At 43.0% G+C, this 24,993-nt stretch overlaps 1 protein-coding gene across 3 annotated transcripts in view; it reads right to left on the reverse strand.

Annotated features, from left to right (window-relative positions):
• The window catches only part of LOC127419502 (teneurin-1-like), a 300,512-nt gene that overhangs the window by 158,292 nt on the left and 117,227 nt on the right, over positions 1-24,993 (reverse strand). For all 3 annotated transcript variants that reach the window (XM_051660961.1, XM_051660952.1, XM_051660942.1), the window contains exon 4: positions 13,986-14,223. In XM_051660961.1, coding sequence (XP_051516921.1) covers positions 13,986-14,223 — 238 coding nt within the window. The remainder of the gene's footprint in view (positions 1-13,985; positions 14,224-24,993) is intronic.

The raw sequence follows: 24,993 nt of genomic DNA on the forward strand, positions 1-24,993 counted from the left end.
AACAATATATTCGGACTTACAAGTATATATTCTGAATTTATATTTACTGTTTGGCCCCCAACATAAATCATTCTAATTTATATAAATGATTTAAATAAATGTTTTTAATATTATACACGGTATATTAAAATCACATATTAAAAATATCTCATATTTATATACATACCAATATATGGTAATGACCAGGGCTAGTTGTCACACTTTTAACTCCAGTGAATATTTCATTGGGCAAATAGGAAAATCGAGGTTACACTGAGACATTTCTGAAGTAAGCCAATCTGTAAACATTAAAATACTTAAGTATAGCCACAAGGCCTAAACAATATACATGTTATGCTATGCCAAAAATGCTGTCAATTGAGCTTAACTTGTATTGAACCTGGAATATTCCTTTAAATTCTTGGCTACAAAATATGTACTGTATAATCTACAGTTTGTCGACTGAACTGGTGAGTGTTCTGAATTATATGCTGATGATTGGGTTGATGCGGGGTGATTCTCCTCTGTGCATTAATGTTGTTCTATTGATCCAGATTTAATTGAGAAAGTTCATTTGGGAAAGAGCAACATGTCAGCAGGTATAGACATCACCATGACGCTGACACGTTCCCTATACAATGCAAATGTCATCCCGCACTCAGCTCAAGCCCGCTGTTCAAAAAGGGGCCAGAATCACTTAAGCAACCCTTTAATCTAAGGACTGTGCAGTTGGCTGGATTTTCAAAGCACTCTAACCCCCAAATCTCAACAATAACGTCTGAATGGGTAACATTTGCTCTGCACTCTATTACGAGCCAAGATACTGTGTTTGTCTATTTAAACTATTAAACAAGCGAGGTTACATTCCTCCAGTCCTGCTGTTAGCTTCTTTCAGACACATTATTCTGTTTGAACGGCAGGAAGTGATGTTTGAAAAACAGGACTGAAGCTGATGGAAAATACATAAGGGCTCAATTACCCAGCATTCCTCTAATAGCCACCAACACAAACATTCTATTGCTGCCTGCTGCTAGTGGTGAGTTTAGAAAAAGTCCTGCCGTGCCTAGCATAGTTCACAATACTTGGAATCTATTATTGGTTGTTGTTTGCAGACAGCTGGATTCATGTAGTGGTGGCTTTATTGAATAAATATGACAAGGAAGCCTAAACTGTTGAACAATATGAGAAATCTTCCTAAAACAATAACTCCATCACACCAGGTACTTGTCAGTTATCCTCTGTTCAGTGGGTATTGGACTGAGCAGTGGCGGCCCATGCATTTTAAGTCTGGGCCTTCAGTGTGATTCATGCCATTAAGAAAACACAGTTTCACACTGAATAAGACACTCTGTGCCTATGGACATCATACATTATGTCGCAGCCAACGAAAGGCAAAACTTAAAAACGACACTGAATGCTCAAGCAAGCCTATTTTTAACTTGTGAAATTAACGTCTCCCGAACTGACATTAAAAATCATAATTTTTCATATGAATCTATTAAGGAGGTCTATAATACCTGGAAAAAGCTATTAAATAATATTTGTGTTCCCTATCTGTCACTCACTCGACGTTGTGTCGATGTAGTGACACTAGGGGTCACTCTTGGGAGCCCGAGACACCTCTAGTCTTTGATAAAAGGCCAATGAAAATTGGCGAGTGGTATTTGCATGCCACTCCCCCGGACATACGGGTATAAAAGGAGCTGGTATGCAACCACTCATTCAGATTTTCTCTTCGGAGCCGAACGGTCATGCTCACTGAGCTGAATTCCCACGACTGTTCATTCACTTCTGCTGGATCTGATGCCGCATTTCAGCGGCTTCTCCCTCCTCTGCACTGGTGCACTGCAGAGAATGCCCCTGGGCGCTTCGACAGAAATAAAAGAGTATATTTCTCTAAAAGAGTATATTTCTCTAAAAGAGTGGCACACACGGAACGTCTTTTTAAAGACGCGTCTTTCTAAAGATACTTTTCCGATTGTGTGTTATTCCTGGTTGCGCTCGTTATCTCTCGCCTTCTGATGGTCACGATCACTGTCTTTCGTGTCTAGGCACTGCTCACGCGGAGACAGCGTTCGTGGATGGTCATGTTCTCATTGCGAGGACATGTCCATGGCAACGTTGAGGTCGCGGCTCGCCTTTGTAAGAAAGCAAGCCACCCCAGAGGCTCCCCGCCTCGGTCCTTTTACCCACGGGTATGAGGCCAGCGCGGCTAGCACTGGGGGCGATTTGGGGACCCCAATGGGACCACCTCTGCCGGGTATCCCCCCGCGGACCTCCCATTCCCCAGCACGCTCGTCTGCCCCGATCGGGCTTCCGGATGAGTCCAACGGCTCGTCTCACGGCGAGTTCGACCTCTTATTCGGAGCCCACAAATGTGATGAGCTCTCGAGCGCAGCATCGGAGAGCGGGCTCGTCCAGTCGGAAGCCTCAGCTGGGCTCCTCCCTTCGGGGACGACTGCCCAGTCACAGGCTGACGCGGCGATGACAACATGCTTTCCCGGGCAGCCACGAGCGTCGGCTAGAGTGGAACCCTCTGCTCTTCCCTGAACCCTCGCGGCTCAGTGATTGGTTCCTGGGCTCGCAGCGCCACTCAAAGCCACACCCCGCCCCCGTTCCTTTCTTCCCGGAAGTGCATGAAGAGCTGACAAGGTCGTGGGAGGCACTTTTTACTGCCTGGTCCCGATCTTTTCAGCTTCCCCACCCTCACTACCCTCGATGGTGGGACGGCCAAGGCCTATTCGTCAATCCCCGGTGGATAAAGGCACTCGTGGTGCAAATATGCCCGCAGAGCGCCGCCACCTGGTGCGAGTGCCCAAAGCCCCCGTCCAAGGCCTGTAGGTTTACGTCGTCTCTGACGGCCAAGGCCTACAGTGCCACTGGACAAGCCGCCTCCGCCCTGCACACCATGGCTCTCCTGCAAATCAGCCAAGGCACTAAAGGAACTGCACGAAGTTAGTTCCGCCCCGGGATTGATGCAGGAACTGCGCTCGGTGACCGACCTCGCTCTCCGAGCGACGGAGGTCATGGCGCGGTCTCTCGGGTGGACGATGGCCACACTAGTGTCCAGGAGAGCCACCTTTGGCTCAACGTGGTCGAGATTGGCGAGGCCAACAAGACACGGTTCCTTGCTGCCCCCATTTCCCAGATGGGCCTATTTGACAAAACCATCGAGGACTTTGCCCAGCAGTTCTTGACAGTGGAGCAGTAGACGGATGCTAGCCGGCATATCCTGCCCCGGCATGGCTCAAGATCCCGCACCCCATCTACTCATCGCCAAGGGCGTCCCCCTGCGGCCCTCCCCTTCGGCCTGGCCCTGGCGTGGAGCCCACCGCAGGAAGCAGATGCCACCCGTCTCGCGGCCGCCCAGAACCCGTGAAAGGCTTCAAAGTGCCCTTGAGACGGGCGACCCAGGGACAACGATTAACAGATTCATCTGAATAATATAACAAATATTTGTACGACTGATTATCCAAAAAGCACAAGGATAAAGTGACATTTTAAATAAACAAATCCAAAATTACAACAAATGAATGAATCTGTGCAGCCAAAATTTCTAAAGTGTAAACCTTATGAATGAAAATGTGCACAGTGTGATTTCAGATCGGATAGATGCGCTCTCAACGTTTGCGGTCTCCGTTAATTGTTCGCGTCTGGAGCTTGTCAAGTATAACATTAACTAAGACATGACATCATATACACTTTCCACTTCTTGAAATGTCTATGTTAATGTATCACACAATTCACACGTAATGATTCCCATATATTCATGTATAGCCTAAACCTGAGCACAATGTTAAATTCCTGACCTGAAGTCATTTAACGTAGGAGTTCATCTTTCCGACTCTTAAAGTTGACCACATTTATATCCATATCAGCGATTAAGGTTATTAACTGGTTAAGACTTTATTCCAAAAAAAGTTAAAATGCTCCATAAGGGTTAAATATTCCATAGAGTATTCATCTATTAGGAATATTCCTCCCTATGTAACACGAGGAAACTGAAACATGCTCCGTCTTTTTTTCTTCTTCTTCTTTAAATTTGAAAATGTTGTGTTCTTGAACTCTGGTAAGGTGCTATATAAATTTAACATTATTATTATTAGTATTATTATTATTTAACTAAATAATGGTGTCCTATCGTAAAAATTCCTGATAAATTTAAGGGACTTTCACCTGTTGGTAGGCTATACTGATTTTATTTTAATGTTTGAATTTGTATTTATTATTCACTGCAAAATGTGTGCTTGACATTTCACATTTTGTTTGACACCTCCAGAATAATGTTGTTATACGTGCACAGACAAACAAAAATTCAATTTCATGCAGATATTAATATCTGAAATACCAGGAGAAACCATAACATATTCCACAGTTAATGTAGCCTAAAATTCAGCTTCATATGGTAAGAAAAAAAAAAAAGAAAGAATAAAATAATATTTTTTTAAATAATAATAATAATTATTATTAAGCTATTATTATGAAAAGGCATATACAAGACATATTTTATTAATAGAAACTATAAATTTAAGAGTAACACTAAAAAATGTCATTTAGTTTTGACGTACTTCCGGTTTAAGCCCCACCCACACCCGGTTCTATCCGAATACAGAGACAGATACAGATCATTTTGTCATATGAACAGATACAGATACAAATACAGACAATGGCTTTGCTGCACACTACTACTTGATAAACTTTTATTTATTTTTTTTATTTTTTATTTTTTTTTTGATTAATTAGAAGTGGAAAATTATTAAAAATACAAAGGCAAAAAGATGAATGAGAATTAAAGGATTAAAAAATATTTAGCAGAAAAGGCTTTGCTGGCCCTGAGAATTTGCCACAGCGATTGAGCTACGATTGTTTGTTCTCGTTGAAAATAAAAAGTCTGACTGCTACCAATAAATTCACCTTCCTGGAAATCTTGATAAAAGAGGCTCACCAACACACAAACACTCATCTGTATGCCCACACACACAGCTTTCATTTTCATCAAAATCTTTGGGGTTTGTGAGTAAAACAATCATCCTAAGCAGATAGCTTTATTTCCTCCCTCAAAGCGCACAGGTCTATCCTTCATCATTTATTTACTCTTCCATTTCTCTCATTCACAAGAGTAGGTCAACTCTCAGTCTTCATCTTCATCATCATCATTGTCATATTGTTCCATCTGTCTTTCACATTACCCCCGACACACATACGCATATTTTATCTTTCTCTTGAAGACACAAACATTCATTTCTACGTATGTTCTGTACTCTGTGTGTATGTACTATGGGAACTAAATGATCCCCAAAAGTTAACTATATCTGACAAAACCTCACTTTGGGGACATCTTGAATTGCAAAGTCGATTCATAAAGTGGGGTCTGTTCCACAGCCTAGTGAGCTGCCTCACTGTCTCCTGCCTACAAACAGTATGTAGCTGCCTTATAAGAGACCGGCGGCAACTCTGCATATCATTCAAATGGTGCTCCTCATGTACAGCGCATGGGAAACTCGACTCACAAGTGATTTCAATACAGGTGACACAAGAGGAACAATGCGATACACTATTGAGCGTACAGTAAGCAGTGTTTCCCCATATGAATTTTGCAGTGGTGCTGTGCCACTGAATTATGAGCGCCACTGTTGGGATTTCACATGTTTATTTTAACATTCTTGACGCAACATAATGCTTGCCAGCCCCAGTCAGCTGTGCGCTTTGTACACTGCGAAAGAGACACCACCACAAACAAATACACACACTTACTCACAGTGACGTAACCGCATAACAACACGTATCAAACTTGCTTCACTTCAAGTGTCCTGCAAGCTCATTTCTGAAACGTAGGATGGCAGGGGATTGCAACATTTCACTGAACAATCAGTTAGCGCTTTCCTCGTGAATATTAATTAGCATTCCTCTGTCATCTGTATGTTCTGGAGCACATTTTGCTCACTTCAAAAGAGGAATGAAACAGCGCTTCAACACGGCTTAATCATAGCAGCATGAGGGCAGATCAGGTGCGGTAATTCGCGGACTGGTCTAAACCAAACAGACTATTTTAAATGCGCTTGTGAATCAGTGAGATGCATGGCGGGGATTGCGAAACCCATTTGAATGCGGTACAGAATTGTCTGTTGCAAAACTCTTATGTCTCGGTGATGAAACTAGTTCAAAACAAAGAGCCCCCACATTCTAAATGACACAGACAAAGAAAACAGAAGAAAACATAAATTAGAAGGCTTTTCAATTCTCAGATCACAATGCTTACAAAACTTTACCATGGATTTACTGCAGCAACAGTAACTGTACTGTATTACCTATGGTAGTTGTGATAGAAAAAATTTCTAAATGTATTTAGACTGCTGTTTTTCATTACAAAAATGCCATAGTTCTTTATTAAGAAACCATAGTTACCAACCATGGTAGTGAGGAGCCATGCATGGTTTTACCTATGGTTACCATGAACTATAACAGATATCATTGTTAAAACTATGGATACTATGGAAGAACTATGGTGCATTTTCATAATTATGGACCAAGCTATCAGTTCCCTGTCACTCACTCGACAATGAAAATTGGCGAGTGGTATTTGCATGCCATTCCCCCAGACATATGGGTATAAAAGGAGCTGGCGTGCAACCACTCATTCAGATTTTCTCTTTGGAGCCGAACAGTTGATGTTACTGAGCTGACTGTTCATTCACATCTGCTGGATCTGATGCCGCATTTCAGCGGCTTCTCCCTCCTCTGCACTGGTGCACTGCAGAGAACACCCCTGGGTGCTTCGGCAGAAAAAAGAGAGTACATTTTCCTGAAAGACTATATTTCTCTAAAAGAGCGGCACACACGGAACGTCTTTTTAAAGACGCATCTTTTTAAAGATGCCTTTTCGTTTGTGTGTTATTCCTGGTTGCGGTCGTTACCTCTCAACTTCAGAAAGTCACGATCACTGTCTTACATGTGTCTGGGCGTGACCCACAAGGAGACAGCGTTCGTGGATGGTTCATGTTCTCACTGCGAGAACATGACCATGGCAAAGCCGCGAGGCTTGCTTTCTTAAGAAAAATCGTATCTATTTCCTTCTACCTACGGGTATGAGGCCAGCACGGCTAGCACTGGGGGCGATTTGGGGACCCCAATGGGACCGCCTCTGCCAGGTATCCCCCCACGGACCTCCCATTCCCCAGCACGCTCGTCTGCCCCGATCGGGCTTCCGGATGAGTCCACCGGCTCGTCTCACGGCGAGTTCGACCACTTGTTCGGAGCCCGCGAAGCTGATGAGCTCTCGAGCGCAGCATCGGAGAGCAGGCTTGTCCAGTTGGACACAGAAGCCTCAGCTGGGCTCCTCCCTTCGGGGACAATTGCACAGTCACAGGCTGATGCGGAAATGACGGACATGCTTTCCCGGGCGGCCGCGAGCATTGGGCTAGAGTGGAACCCTCCACTCTCCCCCGAACCCTCACGGCTCGATGATTGGTTCCTGGGCTCGCAGCGCCTCTCAAAGCAGCCACGCCCCGCTCCAGTGCCTTTCTTCCCGGAAGTGCACGAGGAGCTGACAAAATAGTGGGAGGCACCTTTTACTGCCCAATCCCGATTTCTCAGTTCCCCCGCCCTCACTACCCTCGATGGTGGGGCGGCCAGGGGCTATATGGCGATTCACCCAGTGGATAAGGCGCTCGCGGTGCACCTATAACCGCAGAGCGCTGCCACCTGGCGCAGATGCCCAAAGCTCCCGTCCAAGCCCTGTAGGTTCACGTCGTCCCTGACGGCCAAAGCCTACAGTGCTGCTGGACAAGCCACCTCTGCCCTGCACGCCATGGCTCTCCTGCAGGTCCACCAAGCCAAGGTGCTAAAAGAACTGCACGAGGGTAGTTCCGCCCCAGATCTGATGCAGGAACTGCGCTCAGCGACCGAAGGTCATGGCGTGGTCTCTCGGGCGGGCGATGTCCACATTAGTGGTCCAGGAGCACCACCTGTGGCTCAACCTGGTCGAGATGGGTGAGGCCGACAAGACACGGTTCCTTGCTGCCCCTATCTCCCAGGCTGGCCTATTCGGCGACACCTTCAAGGACTTTGCCCAGCAGTTCTCGACGGTGAAGCAGCAGACGGAGGCTATCCGGCATATCCTGCCCTGGCGCGGCTCAAGATCCTGCACCCATCTGCTCGTCGCCAAGGGCATCCCCCAGCGGTGACTGCACCGGCTCCGCCACAGCCCGCCCCTTCGGCCTGGCCCCGGAGTGGACCCCACCGCCACCCGTCTCATTGCCAGCCACTAAGAACCCACGAAGGGCTTCAAAGCGCCCCTGAGACGGGCGACCCAGGGTCAACAAAACCCACTGCGTTGGAGCTGGTAGGAATACCACTCCATCCCCCGGTGGAGGGCTGGGTGGAGAATCTTTTGTTGCCTTTTCATTTGATTTCAGCACATGCCCAAGTGGCTGCGGTACCCAACAGTTCACCAAAAGAGTGGTTTCCTCCTTCCCTGGGTCAAATACCCGGTGTACACGGCCGTCATCACGACCACATCAACCTTTTTACCCTTGCAGGACTGGCGCTACAGTGGCAGACTCCCCGCCCCTGCATGCCCAGCTGTGGCACACATCCGCCCCCGATGTGACAGCCTCCACGGGTTGCGAGGACAGGCCTCTTCCTCCCCCATCCCAGGCTGTTCCGAGGGTGGTCACAAGGAGCAAGGTAAGTGCTTCAATATCCCTAGACTCAGCACAGCCACGACATGGTGTGGCACCTCGAGCTCCGCCCCACCGCGAGGCCCCACCAGCCGGTACGTCCGACGAGGTTGTCCCTTTGATCCCTCTCATGTGGAACTTGGATCGCACGGAACTTGGATGCATGGCTTGCGCTTTCCAATCTGTCGCGATGGCTGGTCTGGACTGTCCGACTCGGCTACACGATTCAGTTCACCAGGTGTCTGCCCAGGTTCACCTTGGTGAAGGACGAAAACGCTGCTACCATGCGCGCGGAGATCGCCACCCTCCTATGGAAGGGTGCGATAGAACCTGTCCCTCCGGCTGAGATGAAGAAGGAGTTTTACAGCCCCTACTTCACCGAAAAAAGGCGGTGGGTTGCGGCCAATCTTGGACCTGCGAGTACTGAAATGGGCTTTACACAGACTCCTGTTCAAGATGCTGATGCAAAAACGCATTCTGGCGAGCGTCCGGCATGAAGATTGATTCGCGGCAGTAGATCTGAAGGACGTGTACTTTCACGTCTCGATTATACCTCGACACAGACCCTTCCTCCGGTTTACATTCGAGGGTCGGACGTATCAGTACAAGGTCCTTCCTTTCGGTCTGGCCTTGTCCCCTTGCGTCTTCACGAAGGTCATTCGCATTCTCAACTATCTCGATGATTGGCTAATCCTAGCTCACTCTCGGGACATGTTGTGTGCACACAGGGACTTGGTGCTCTCGCACCTCAGCCGATTACGGCTTCGGGTCAACTGGGTAAAGAGCAAGCTCCTCCCGGTTAAGAGCATCTCTTTTCTCGGTTTGGAGTTGGACTCAGTCTCATTGACAGCGCGCCTCACGAACGAGCGCATACAATCGGTGCTGACCTGTTTGAAGGCGTTCAAACAGAAAACAGCGGTTCCACTGAAACTCTTTCAGAGGCTCCTGGGGCATATGGCATCCTCAGCAGTGGCCACCCTGCTCGGGTTGATGCATATGATATCGCTTCAGCACTGGCTTCAGACTCGAGTCCCGAGATGGGCATGGCGCTGCGGGACACATAGTGTGGTTATCACGCCGGTCTGTAACCGCCTTTTCAGCCCTTGGACCGACCTCACGTTTCTACGGGCAGGCGTTCCCCTAGAGCAGGTCTCCAGGCGCGTCGTGGTCACGACAGATGCCTCCAAAACGGGCTGGGGCACTATTTGCAATGGGCATGCAGCCGCCGGCTTATGGACGGGCCCGCGGCTGGGTTGGCACATCAACTGCCTCGAGTTGCTGGTAATTCTGCTCGCCCTGCGGAGGTTCCGGCCATTGATCCAGGGCAAGCACATGTTAGTTCGGACAGACAACACGGCAACGGTAGCATATGTCAACCGCCAAGGCGGGCTGTGCTCTCGTTGTATGTCACAACTCGCCCGCCGTCTCCTCCTCTGTAGTCAGCAGCACCTCAAGTCGCTGCGAGCCACTCACATCCCGGGCGACCTCAACACTGCAGCGGATGCGCTGTCATGGCAGGTTACCCTCAGGGGAGAGTGGAGACTCTACCCACATGTGGTCCAGCTGATCTGGAGTTGATTTGGACAGGCACAGGTAGACCTGTTCGCCTCCCAAGAATCCTCCCACTGCCCACTCTGGTACGCCCTGACCGAGGTATCTCTCGGCATAGATGCGCTGGCACACAGCTGGCCCCCTGGCCTGCACAAATATGCATTTCCCCCAGTGAGCCTACTTGCACAGACTCTGTGCAAGGTCAGGGAGAATGAGGAGCAGGTTGTCCTGGTAGCACCCTACTGGCCAACCCAGACGTGGTTCTAGGACCTCACGCTCCTCGTGACAGACTCCTCTGGAGTTCGGTCCGGGCTACTCTCACGTGATCTTGAGACCCTGACCGGGTTATGTGCCCAAGGTTCCCACGACCCCTTTTAGGGACCAGGTGGTGAACCTGCAAGCGCTGCCCCAGGAGGAGGCAGACCCAGCCCTGTCGTTGTTGTGTCTGGTGTGCGCTTTATGCATCTATTTGGATCGCACGCAGAGCTTTAGGATCTCTGAGCAGCTCTTGTCTGCTTTGGTGCACAGTGGAAAGGAAGTGCTGTCTCCAAGTAGAGGATCGGCCACTGGCTCATTGACGCCATAGCTATGGCATATCACGCCCAGGACATGCCGCCCCCAGTAGGGCTACGTGCCCATTCTACCAGGGGTGTAGCGGCCTCCTGGGCCCTGGCCAGGGCTGCCTCTCTAACAGACATTTGCAGAGCAGCGGGCTGGGCAACACCCAACACCTTTGCGAGGTTCTACAACCTTCGGATGGAACCGGTTTCATCCCGGGTGGTGGCACGCAATACAAGCGGATAAGCCCGGGATAGCCGGCCAGGTGTATCGCTTGCACATAGCGCCTTTCACCTCCTCTGAGCTGAAGACGTGCCCCATTAATTCCCAGTAGTGTTCACAAACTATGTTCCCTGGTTGACTTCCTCCGAGCCCTGTGGCAGTCGATTTTTCAGAGAGACTCACTGCTGGCCCAGTACACGTGCTAACTAAGGGCCCTGTTCTGGGGTAGGTGCTCCGCATGTGGTGGTTCCTTGTAAGGTAACCCCATGCGATGTATATCTTCCGCTAATTCGTTTCCCTGTTGGCAAACTGCAACTTCCTTGGGCAGAGCCCCCTCTGCCACAGTCTCCATGTTTGTAGTAACTCCTCCCCCGTTGGGTAGAATCTACCATGAGACTTCTCCACGTGACATACTTCCGACATAGTTTGGCAAGACCATGTGACATATTTTCCACTTAAATATCACCCCCTCTCTCTCTGGGCGAGGTGTGGTCTCCGCGGTGTCCTCCCCTTGGGAGTGACACCCCCCGACTAGACCTGGTCGGCCCAGTCGGATATTCTCCCTTTTTTTTAGGGAGTGGAAAAAAAAGAAGGGGAAAAGAGGCCACAACTGGGCTACCCTGTCTCTATCTTTTGGGTAGTCTACTTGTCCCCAAAGGGCCATTCGACACTCATAACTATGTTGGGGGAGGTTACATGTCGGCCTGATGCGCTGGCTACGAGGCACACAGTTGTCTGCCCGTCACACACCGCCAGTTCATGTAACACATTTCAGCCAGTTGCAGCGTTTTGTATAGGGACCCCTAGTGTCACTACATCGACACGAAGTCGAGTGAGTGACATATAGGGAACGTCATGGTTACTTGCGTAACCTCCATTCCCTGATGGAGGGAACGAGACATTGTGTCCCTCCTGCCACAATGCTGAACTACCCGCTGAAATGGCCGGACCTTGTCTCGGCTCCTCAGCATAAAACCTGAATCAGTGGTTGCACGCCAGCTCCTTTTATACCCGTATGTCCGGGGGAGTGGCATGCAAATTCCACTCGCCAATTTTCATTGGCCTTTTATCAAAGACCAGAGGTGTCTTGGGCTCCCAAGAGTGACCCCTAGTGTCACTACATCGACACAACGTCTCGTTCCCTCAATCAGGGAATGGAGGTTACGCAAGTAACCATGACTTTTTCCATCTGTTTAAAATCTGTATTCTTGTAATGCTCTCTAATTGTAGGAAAATGTAAGTTGTTTTGTTTGCCTTCAGAAATTCCAAGACATGTCTGTAGTTTAATTAGTAGGAGCCTGATGAAAGGAATCTGTAAAGAAGACCCAACTTATTCACACTGTCAGAATATTTCAATTTAGCCATATAAAAACTAGGTGTTCCTTTTTTCCACAGATGTTAATATCATAATTTTCATCTGCATCCCAACCTCAAAATCAATGCAGTACTGTCAAATGTGCATTTCAAGGCATATAACATGTAATATTATTTGCATGGGTGCTACCAAAGCAGGTGCTGGTGCCACATTTTCAAAGGGCCCTATAAGGGCACAAATAAACCCTGATGTGGCCCAAGCTGAAATTGAGTTTGACACCCCTGTTTTAATCTATTCTTTGACCAACACGCATTAATATGGGTCCGGCGCTTGTGGATGTGTGCACAACAGCACCGCTGCTGAAAAAATCTTAGGGGAAACACTGGTAAGTACAGGAGTACACTTAATGAGCACTTTATTAAGAGACCTGTACACCTACTTATTCATGTGATTATCTAATCAGCCAATCGTGTGGCAGCAGCACATTGCATAAAATCATGCAGATACATGATTGTCTTGAGATTCAGTTAATGTTCACATCAACCATCAGAATTGGGGAAAATGTTTTCTCAGTAATTTCGACCATGGAATGATTGTTGGTGCCAGATGGGCTGGTCTGAGTATTTCTGTAACTGCTGATCTCCTGGAACTTTCATGCACAATAGTCTCTAGAGTTTACTCAGAATGGTGCCCAAAACAAAAAACATCTAGTGAGCGGCAGTTCTGCAGAAGGAAACACCTTGTTGATGAGAGAGGTCAGCGGAGAATGGCCAGACTGGTTCGAGCTGACAGAAAGGCTATGGTAACTCAGATGAACCACTCTGTAAAACTTTAGTGAGCAGAATAGCATCTCAGAATGCACAACTCGTCGAACCTTGAGGCGGACGGTCTACAACCACTAAAGACCATGTTGGGCACTTTATTATGACCATAGTGTTTCTAATAAAGTGCTCAGTGAGTGTACATAGCACACACACATTGTGGGTAAAATAGTCAGTTTCTATCATTTTAAACTTTTTATATTGACAGTTTTCTTTATTGAATGGATTATAAGTATATTTGTAATCAAAATGTATCTCGCTTTGTGCACCATCTTGGATTTATTTTTCCACCAAGCTCATCATATTGCATTCTGGGATTGACTACCTGCTGAAGGATACATACAATGCAACCTCAGAATTTGGCCAAAATCAGATATTTGAGGAGGCAGCATAATTAAGATACTTACTTTTTCACGTTGGGAATGTGTCTATGATGCCTTAAAGTTCCCTAGCTCCCTATCTTATTAGTGTAGGGTTCAGGTTAGGGTTAGTCTATAATAAGAATAGTTAGCTTTATATTAAACCAATAGAAGTCTGTCCCCATTTAAATAGCTAATTAAACGTGTGATTGGGTCAGGTTTTGCCTACATTGTGTGCACTAATTGTCTCCACAAGTTGTGTAAATCCTGAAATCACCTGCATTGTGGGGACCAGCCAATGGTCTCCATGAGGAAAATGGCTTAATATATATCGTAATTAATGTCTTAATTAAAATCTAAAATTGCAGGAAAGATGTGTGAGGGTTAGATTTAGGGGTAATTGATATAAAATATAATTAGCTCAGTATCAACACAACAGAAATTAAAGGAAAGTCTTCACCATGATAGAAAACAAAAATGTGTGTGTAACTTTGTATCTCACCTTGTCTCTAGTGGTATGTTGCTGTTCAGTGCCCAGGTATTTTGTGTCTGCCCGTTGTCATCCTGTCCAGCTTTATTTCCAGAGTCCATTGGTTGGCACCGAGCGGGAAGTGTGCTCCTCTGCACTACCTCTGGAAGGGGAGCTGGTGCTGGACGGGCACAGGTGCAGGCATGGGGTGGAGGAGGAGGAGGGGGCAAGGGTCGGAAGCTGAACTGGGCCACAGGACTGGAAGGAAGATCTTGAAAGAGAAAGATAAGATGAGAGAAAGTGGGAGAGAAAATGAGCAAATTAGAAAAATGATATTTAATTATAATATTTAATGATAGTCTTTAAAGTATCCATTTCCTTTCCCCATGTTTCTTTTACAACCTTCTATTTATTTGTCAAACCCAAAGGAACCTTTTGTAAAACCTGAAGCCTTTATGCATAATGAATTAAAAAATATTTTTTAATCATTATAAATACCTTGTAGGACACCTTTAATCACTTGCATTGCACAATGCATTTAAACACATGATCAACACCCAATTCATCAGTTATTTAAATTGTTATGTGTTATGTTTAATACTCTGTAGATGTATGCTTGAATAGGGATAAATAAATAAATAACACTTTCCATGAACAGGGTCCACGCACTGGCGACTCTTTACCTTTTTTAAAGCAATATAATCAGAATCAGAATCAGAATCAGAATGAGCTTTATTGCCAAGTTTGCTTACACATACAAGGAATTTGTCTTGGTGACAGGAGCTTCCAGTGTACAACAATACAAAAACAATACAAAAACAGCAGCAAGACATAGATAATAATAAAAAATAAAAAATAATTATACACGTACGTACAGACACACACATACATACATACACACATACACATGGGTAGTGCAAATCTAATACAATCTGTTATGTACAGTGTAGATACAAATCTGTTATGTACAGTGCAAATGTTTTTTTTGTTTTTTTCAGAGTAATGAAATGGCAGAAGAGGTTGGATGTGTTGGATAAATATAAGAAAGACTAAACTGTGTATTGCACATAGTTATTGCTCAATGGGGCAGTTTTAATTGTTCATGAGATGGATCGCCTGAGGTAAAAAACTGTTCCTGTACCTGACGGTTCTGGTGCTCAGAGCTCTGAAGCGTCGGCCAGCAGGCAACAGTTCAAAAAGGTAGTGGCCAGGGTGAGTGGGGTCCAGAGTGATTTTTCCAGCCTTTTTCCTCTCTCTGGAAGTGTATAGTTCTTGAAGGGGGGGCAGGGGGCAACCAATAATCCTCTCAGCAGTCCAAACTGTCCTTTGTTGACTGCTGAGTAGAACTGTATCAGCAGCGCCTATGGCAGGTTGAATTTCCTCAGCTGGTGAAGGAAGTACAACCTCTGCTGGGCCTTTTTCACAATGGAGTCAATGTGGGTCTCCCACTTCAGGTTCTGTGAGATGGTAGTGCCCAGGAACCTGAATGACTCCACTGCTGTTTAGAATGGTGAGGGGGGTCAGTGTTGGGGTGTTTCTCCTAACATCCACAATCATCTCCACCGTTTTGAGCGTGTTCAGCTCAAGGGTGTTTTGACTGCACCAGACAGCCAGCTGTTTAACCTCCCTTCTGTATGCAGACTCATCGTCATCTCGGATGAGGCCGATGACAGTGGTGTCATCTGCAAACTTCAGGAGTTTGACAGAGGGGTCCTTGGCGATGCAGTCATTGGTGTAGAGGGAGAAGAGTAGTGGGGAGAGCACACATCCCTGGGGGGCACCAGTGCTGATTGTACAGGTGCTGGAAGTGAGTTTTCTCTGTCTCACAAGCTGCTGCCTGTCCGTCAGAAAGCTGGTAATCCACTGACAGATAGACATGGGAACAGAGAGTTGGTGTAATTTAGTCCGGAGAATAGCTGGGATGATGGTGTTGAATGCCGAACTGAAGTCCACAAAAAGGATCCTTGCATATGTCCCTGGTCTCTCCAGATGTTGCAGGATATGATGCAATCCCATGTTGACTGCATCATCCACAGACCTGTTTGCTCGTTAAGCAAATTGAAGGGGATCTAGAAAGGGTCCAGTGATGTTCTTCATATTGGCACTATTATTATGTTAGCTGAACTATTTTATGTTAGCTGAACAAAATGATTGTGTGGCATGAAAAAATAGTTTTAATTACATAAAAATATAATCTGGGCAATTTCTTCAGCATCATGAGAAGAAAAATAAATACTCTCATTCCATTTTCTCAGTGTTTACACAAATTGTAGTGCTGACTGCATATATCAAGCTCATTCAACCAAAGTTTTTACTGTTACCAAAGTTTTTTTTTTTTTTTAAATGTGAGTCTATTAACACAGGGATGCAAACTCAAGAGCAGTGCAAAAGGAGAGAAAGTCATAGCATGTGTTCTGGATGTATAATTTCTGTTGATTTGTTCGTTCTATTTAAAGCTTTTTGTTGTATTTAAAGCTTTTTTTAAAGTGTTTAAACTTAAAGTAACCCTTTCAAGTGATTTTAATGAGGAAAATGTAGAAAAAAATCATACATGCACATGATCACACACACACACACTGGAACCAATTATCTAACGGCTCTGACAATGTAACTTATTTCAACATCTGAGGAGCAGTTTCAACACAGGTAACCACTTTTGCTTCATGTCTTTGATGGCTCACAGGGCTCGACATTAACGATTGTCCGGGACAAGTGGATTTTTGAAGGGGCAAGTAAACGTCAATAACAAAAAAATAACAAGCTATATTAGTGATAGCCTAGGCCAGTGTCACTTATTAGAAAGTACATATTCTTATTCTGCTGTTGAAAGTAATCAAGCGCACGTAATTGTATAATTCGCTATCGATCTAGTAACAGCTGCGCCCTGTTTGATTGACAGGAGGCGTATGTGTGTGTGCTGAAAATACATTTCAAAATTACGCCAAAATGCCCGTCTTGGTGAGGTATTTATGTAAACACAGAGAGTGATGTCTAAAGTGAACGTGAACAGTGGAGAAAAAAGCAGATTTGTATTAAAATGTCGGACTTGTAAGTATAAATGTAAGCTAATAGACCTGCTGCTGTCTAGTATGTATTATAATAATCAAACAACCATAACAAGAAAACGAGAACACACTATCTGCTCTTGACTGAATAACTTTAGTAGCTTTAAAAAGTATTAATGTATTATAATCATACAGTAAAGTCCAGTAGTACTTTTATGTTGCATTTCATTCTGAATGTTTACTTGAATACTTTATAGCCTACTGCTGTTAAAAACATTTAGAGCTGTTAAAAAAGCACTGAATTTTCTGAATTTGTATTTTTTGTTAAATTATTTTTAATCTACTTCTACTCATTGCTGTTTTATTGATATTTTATTACTGACTGTTTACTAGTCTTGAATAATTACTTGAGAACTTGAAACCATTTTTCCATAATTAACATATTATTTAGTTTTATTATTTCTTGTGGTTTTGAAGCTGGTATTGAGAATCGTCAAATTTCACTACCGATTTTGAAATTTTGGTATTGTGATAATGTATATCCTTTATTGTGCAGGGTAGATCTTGCTGCAATAACATGATGAAAATGTAGATCTCATTCCATAGAACTATGAGCATAACTGCTGTTAATGGTGGCGATGGAGGCTTTTCTTTATTTAACTACCATAAATGACATAAAATATTTATCATATGACAATAGCCTCCTCCCCTACCCCGTGCAGTTTACATTTCTGTTGCAGAGAATTGAGTTGATAGCATAGGTACACTATTAGGTTGGGCATTGGTCATTATTTTAAAAAATATAACTTTGACATGACACTTGAGCAAGTAACTTAAATGTCCTTTTTTCTCTACAGACAAATAACTTTTTTACTCTTACAAGTGAATGACCAATTTACTTGTCCGGAGTACAAGCACATGACAATGCTTAATGTCGAACCTTGGCTCAGATGTATGCTCTAGTCGATTTTGTGTTTTGACCATTTGTGAACTGCGTTAAACTCCGTCTCGTTTATGCTTTGTGGGTGTGACTTTTTACCGTGTCATCACCATTCATATCTATACAACCAATGTGTTTATGATTAAATTACTACTAGAGCACAAAATTGTTTACAAGAGCACAAAGTTCTTCATAGATATAACCTCTTAATTTTGCTCTCAAAGTGCACCAGATTGATGCATTTAACTTTAAAATGTACAAAATTGTCTTACGGGGGAACATGCCCCCGGACCACCCTAGAGGGTACGAGGTTCACCTACCACAGTCTCACAAAATCCTGAGGGAAACACTAAACTTAGAATGCTTTATTAAAGTTTTAAACTGAGGATTTCATTAATGTTTTTTTTTATTTTATTTTATTTTGTTTATGATTTAATGCTAGAAAATGATGAAATCACACATATAAGCAGTGGTGTAATAGTGTCTGATGAGGTGGTCATACCGTGAATTTATGAAAGATATAAGGCCATAAGGCCTGCACCCCTGAGTCTTCTCTTTACTGTTGTACATAAAACTGGTGTTGAGTCGGTAGAATTCAATGAAGCTGTCAGCTGAGGACACGTGAGGCGTCTATTTCTCAAACTAGAGATTCTGATGTACTTATCCTCTTGTTTAGTTGTACATCTGTCCTTCCACATCTCTTTCTGTCCTTGTTAGAGCCAGTTGTCCTTTGTCTTTGAAGACTGTAATGTACACCTTTGTATGAAATCTTCAGTTTTTTTTTTACAATTTCAAGCATTGTATAGCCTTCATTCCTCAAAACAATGATTGACTGACGAGTTTATAAAGAAAGCTGCTACTTTTTTGCCATTTTCGACCTAATATTGACCTTAAGACATGTCAGTATATTGTATACTGTGGCAGCTCAAAAACAAACACAAAGACAATGTTAAGCTTCATTTAACGAACCAAATAGCTTTAAACTGTGTTTGATATAAAGGCAAGTGATTTTCTAGTACCAAATTAGCAATTTAGCATGATTACTCAAGGATAAGGTGTTGGAGTGATGGCTGCTAGAAATGGGGCCTGTCTAGATTTGATCAAAAATAACTTTTTTCAAATAGTGATGGTGCTGTTTTTTTACATCAGTAATGTCCTGACTATACTTTGCGATCAGTTCAATGCCACTTTGGTGAATTAAAGTACCAATTTCATTCCGAAACCAGTGTGTATATATATATATATATATATATATATATATATATATATATATATATATATATATATACACACAACAGTTAGTTCCGGTCCTCGAATCTGATTGGACGAGAGATGTTCCATGAGCACTGATGGTCTCACACTATCAGCACTTGGACGCTTCACTGTGTGTATCACTCCGCTTGTGTTCGTGCCATTCTAAACTAAAGTGTAAGAGCAGTGCATATGTGTTAAGAGCTACTGTATGTGTGTCATTTTACATGTATTTTTTATGTGGTGGTGGTGGCAAAAGATCATTTTTGTGTGTAATATTAGCCAGTTAGATGATGTGAAGTGAATCCGCGTCAGCCAGTGTTTACATACAACAGCACTACGAGATCGCTCTTATTACTACTGCACTACTAAAGCTAGGACATAGCTTTAAATGGCTTTAAACGAACAACATCAGCATTAAGGCTTATCACAGCTGAGAGACACAACAGACTGATTAATTACACAACTTAAGGCGCTTACCTCTTACCGGACTTTCCACATTGGAGTGGACCTGCTGTTGAAAATGGTGGAGGAGATTGCGGTTTCTATAGTGAAAGACTCTTACGCACCGGCTACCGTGAAATAGGAAGAAATACCCCTGCTTGGATGGCTATTTTTCCACTGAGAAAGCTAACAGCATCTCTGCTTGGGTGTGGCAACAGGTGATCGCACACGCTCTCTCTCTCTCTCTCTCTCACACACACACACACACACACACACACATCCATCCTTGTTTATCCAATAACTTGTTAGAAACAACACAAGCTGTGATACTATTTCTGAAGTGACATTTTTGAATTACTAACGAAGGCTTGGACGCATCATTTGGTTTGAACCAGCAACTTCAGATTTTGATCCGTCGCGTAAGAAAGTAGTTCCATGCACAAATGCATTTTTATGACCGTACTCAGTTTTTCCAATTTTTTTTTAGTTTACTTGTTCATTGAACTGTTGTATATAAGCAAAATCACACTCGCAATCGTGCGATATGGCCCTAAATCAGCACTGCTGTGATTCGGCCACAGGCAATCAGATGTAGGGCCATATCGCACTCTTGCTCATGTGATATTGCTATATATATATATATATATATATATATATATATATATATATATATATATACAGTATATATATATACACACACACACACACACACAATTCACTCAATAGTGCCGCAGCATCGCGTTAGTAGACTGAAAAAGACTACTCGTTGTTCTGACGGCCATACGTATCACTTATTTCAGGTAGGTATACGCAAAATCCCAAGAAAGATAGGTGGGCATACAGCATATGCCTGCTTATGCCCTAGACTACACTACTGCATATAAGGGTTTTAAACTATATTCAGTCCCAAATTTTGTTAACAGGGCTGCAAAAATTGCAAACCTCATATAAAATAAATGTAAAATAAAACACCATATTTAATATTTAGTTTGACCTCCTAAGGGCATTTTCTGAAGGTTAAGCATCCCACTGCACTGAAACTTTGTTAAAAAAAAAAAAAAAAGGGAGACCTTATTTTTTCATTTTCAAGATCTATTTTGTATCCTATTTATTGACTGTGCAACATATTAAATTGCATTATAGTAACTGTGGTAAAAAAAAAAAAAAAAAAAAAATATATATATATATATATATATATATATATATATATATATATATATATATATATATATATATATATATTTAAAATATAGAAAAGATATAATGCATTGAGAATATCAAGCATTATGGCTTCAAGTAAACTGTCACTAAACATTTATCATTTGACACTTTTCCAACGGTCTCTTTTTCTTTGCAAAACAATACTGCACATTCTACTTGCAATCTTCAAGTTACTTATGATAAAAGCTTTTACTTTAACTACGACTAGCAGAATGCTCTGTAAAAGTGCCAAAAGCATCTGTATCCAACCCCACTGAGACACTGCGAGATCGCAGCAACTCCAGGTCCGCACACATGCTGCGTTTTCTATCATTTTCTCTTCTCTACCATTTAAAATGAAGCTTGCACCTACTGCTAAACTCAGCCTATTGGAAAAAAGGACAGCACACACACACACACACACACACACACAAGCACACAAAAGCATCTGATCCTTTCCTACTAACTCCATTAGGCTCTGATCTGGGTTATCTATCCATTTTAGAAAGGTAGAGATTCTCTCTTTATTATTTTCATCCTCCTCTTTCTCTGCCTTCACTTCATGCCTTTCATCTAATCTTCTCTGAGAGCCAAAATGACTTCCTAATCTGAGAAGAAGGCTTTCTATTTGGGCATGTGGAGACGACACACACAAAAACACACATGCACACAAAGCCCTAAATTTCAATCTCAATGAATGGACCCAGACACAAAAAGATCACCCGAACAAATTCAATTATGAAACCTCACACTTAAAGATCTGGGACTGCATTACACAAGAGATATTTGCTCTCTCCATCACTTCAGAAACTAGATAAAATCCACCCAAATTAACACTCTTAAAAAACACTTCCTAATGCAATGATACAATGGGGGGGGGGTTCCCTGGTGCGAATGCAGGAAAAACAGCCACGAGAAGCCTGATGAAAGAACTCTGGGAAGCCCCACAAACATACACAAATCAAAACCTCACTAAAGTGTGCATTGGATTTAAGTTCGCCCCATAAACACAGCTCTCCTCCTGAAATTACTACTCCATTATCTAATGCACTTAGAAATACATTGTATTTCACTTGGCTGTGGAGTTGAGAGCGAACTGCATTGATTTAGATTGGGTTTGCTAAATTAAATTAGGCTCTCTCTGATCTATGAGAATGTATGATGTTTTAGACAGTGTAAATGCACAATGGTTTGAATGGGAATAGACCTCTGAAGATAATGTAATCAAAGCACCATCACTCATCGATCCAGCAACAAATAAAACACAGAGACATTTCCCTTCATGATACACCAGTATGCTCTATCTATCCATCCATCCATCCATCCACCCACCCATCCATCCATCCATCCATCCTTCCATATATACAGTATACTGTATACAACTGTCTATCTATATTGAATTTTGCACAAGAATTACAAACATGGACAGGAAACTGTAGTGTCTTTCACTGCTGCAATGCTGATGTGCGTGTACATCTGTGTCTCAGCTGTTTCTTTAAACCAGTCTTTTGAAAAGCAGTATCAGGTCTCTGCAACATTTAAACTGTTATACAAACACACCAAAACACAGAAACCACACCATTCACACCCAATGAACAGACACATGCAAACACTAACATATGAGATCAAACACACACACCCATACACAAACGCTCATGAACACACAGCAAAGAACCATTAACCTGGCTGGTCACCATGGCAACAGAGCTTGGCCCTCATAATCCAGTGCAGAAACCTTTGACTGAAAGAGGCATGCATGCAAGCACAAACACACACGCACACACACACACACACACACACAAATGTGAGTATGACATTGATATCACTGAAGATGTCAGAATACATTTCTGTACATTTCTTTAGCCTTGGCGTATAAGGCATTCTCTCTGCCTACAGCTTTCTCCCTCAGAATGCATAGCCCTCTCCAAATAGATACTGAACACAAACTAAGAGAGGACGAAGTTATCAAAACATAATGCATGTTAGTGTGTGTGTGTGTGTGTGTGTGTGTGTGTGTGTGTGAGAGAGAGAGTGAGAGAGAGAGAGAGAGAGAGAGAGACCGAGGGAGAAATGGAGGAAACCTTATAGCCATAAAACTGTTATTAAATATCCCTCTTACTACAAAATTACTTTAGGAAAATCAATCTGTTTCACTTATGGAAATGTACAATTCCATCTCGCCAAAAGCCATATCCTTGGATACATGACACCCCCCTTCCCCCCACCACTTCAAATCTTCATCTGTCACAGAAGACACCTTATTATGACACATGCTTGATAAATCCAAAGCAAATTCTGACAAACATTTTACATGCACGTTTCACTTTACAAGACAAATTGTTCAAATTATTTTCCCATTTAAATCTCAAATCTGTCTTATGCCCAAGATTCAGCCATATGTTTTAAAGTAATGCAATAATAGTAATGTAAAGCAATTTGTTGATTTTAGACCTTAAAGGTGCACTCAGTTGTTTTTTCTCATTAAAAAAGTTTAACTTCTAAATTGTATATTATCAATATATGTGGAAAATCATGACCACTCACATTAAAATGAAGACAGTCATATCAGTAACCTTATAAAAGCTGTTTTATTCTACATGGAGAGGGTCTGCACATGGGGGCTGCCATGTTAGAATCAAATGACCAGCCGAATTCTACTCGCTCAATCTCAGTAACCATCCTGTTATTTGAAACTTTCACTCATTGATTTAAGTAATCATGGCTGACTGTGAATACTACATTTCTACAATGGCATCTGAAATTGAAAACTATTGATTTTAAATGATGCTGCATCCAAGCCGCTAGGTGTCAGTGTAAGTCCAAGATGACACAAAGACAAAAGTTACTGAGTGCACCTTTAAATAGACATTTTTAATATTTGTATCCAGTTATTTTTTTCCATTAATAACTCACAATAAGTTTCTGAAGGCAGAACTTAAGATTTGTTGTCTTATCTGTGAAATGCAGTTTTATATACTGTTGACTCTATATAAATGTAGCTGTCATTAGTCCTTACTAGTTATTTTAAACTGCCTAATAAAAATGATTGTAAATTAAATAAGATAAACAACATTTTATCTCTGAAATCTCTGTATGGTCCTAGGAAGCTATGCTTTTCTTGCGAGTTAATCAGTGCTGTGTTTTTCCACACAAGGTTTCTCACAGCTTTAATTTCATACTGAAAATCAATGGACATACGGATGGACTACAGCTGAAATGCTGTCCACTCATTTACTTCTGATTCAAGAAATCTCTAGGTTTCTTCCTCAAATATTTGAGTCTGCCTTCTGCTCTGAGAAGCAGCTTAAGGGGAACATTGCCACAGGAGTTGAATACTCACGGTTAGGGCTCAACAAGAAGGATTTTTTTCTTTTTGCCTAGTAGATAATGCATGTTGTATTGTATGGCCTATAACTGGAATGTATTTGCTTTTGTGTGTAGTGAATGTAATTGTTTGTGTTTTGTCGAGACCAAAGATATATTTTCAGCCATGGCTGCACAATAAAGTAAACTCTAAACTCTCTAAACTAGTTTTCTCTGACCCATCACAAAACACATTTTATTTTTAGCTACAGATTTTGATGTGTCGGGTGGGGGGGGGGGTGTAAAGAAAAACTAACAATTTACAATAAATAACACCGTTATTTGGTTCCTGGGTGTTAAGTGTTATTTCCTAATTGCTTATGCCTCAAAAGTAAAGAAAATGGCTATTATTCCCCAAAACTTTGCTTTTGTGACAGGACAGTGATATTTTTAAATTTACCTATTCTCCAGAACATTCCAGATAGATTCAGTGCTGCGTAAACTTTGAGTAACTTCTAGAACTTTCTAGAACTTTCCAGTAATATAAATAGTAGTATAAATACAGGGGCCTTAAGCCCACCAGTTTGGTTTAGTTCCAGCTGCCTAAGTGGATACATATCTGCATTTTTCTGAGATGGCATCAAGAGGCTGCAAGCATCCGGCAGACGCATTTTGCTATGTCTGCGTGAAAAGTACTCCGTGGAAGCATCTGCTAAGATGTGTGAGGCCTACAAGGCATATTTCGGCATGCCTGTCGGGGATCAAGACAAACCCTGGGCACCTCATTTCACCTGCGAGCACTGCAAAAAAACTCTGGAAGGTAACAATTGTTGCTCGGAATTTTATGTTATAAAATGTGTAAAAATATATTTTTTTTATGTTTTACAATTTTCAATGT

This window comes from Myxocyprinus asiaticus, chromosome 3 (genome assembly GCF_019703515.2).
Source record: "Myxocyprinus asiaticus isolate MX2 ecotype Aquarium Trade chromosome 3, UBuf_Myxa_2, whole genome shotgun sequence".
NCBI classification, from domain to species: Eukaryota; Metazoa; Chordata; class Actinopteri; order Cypriniformes; family Catostomidae; genus Myxocyprinus; species Myxocyprinus asiaticus.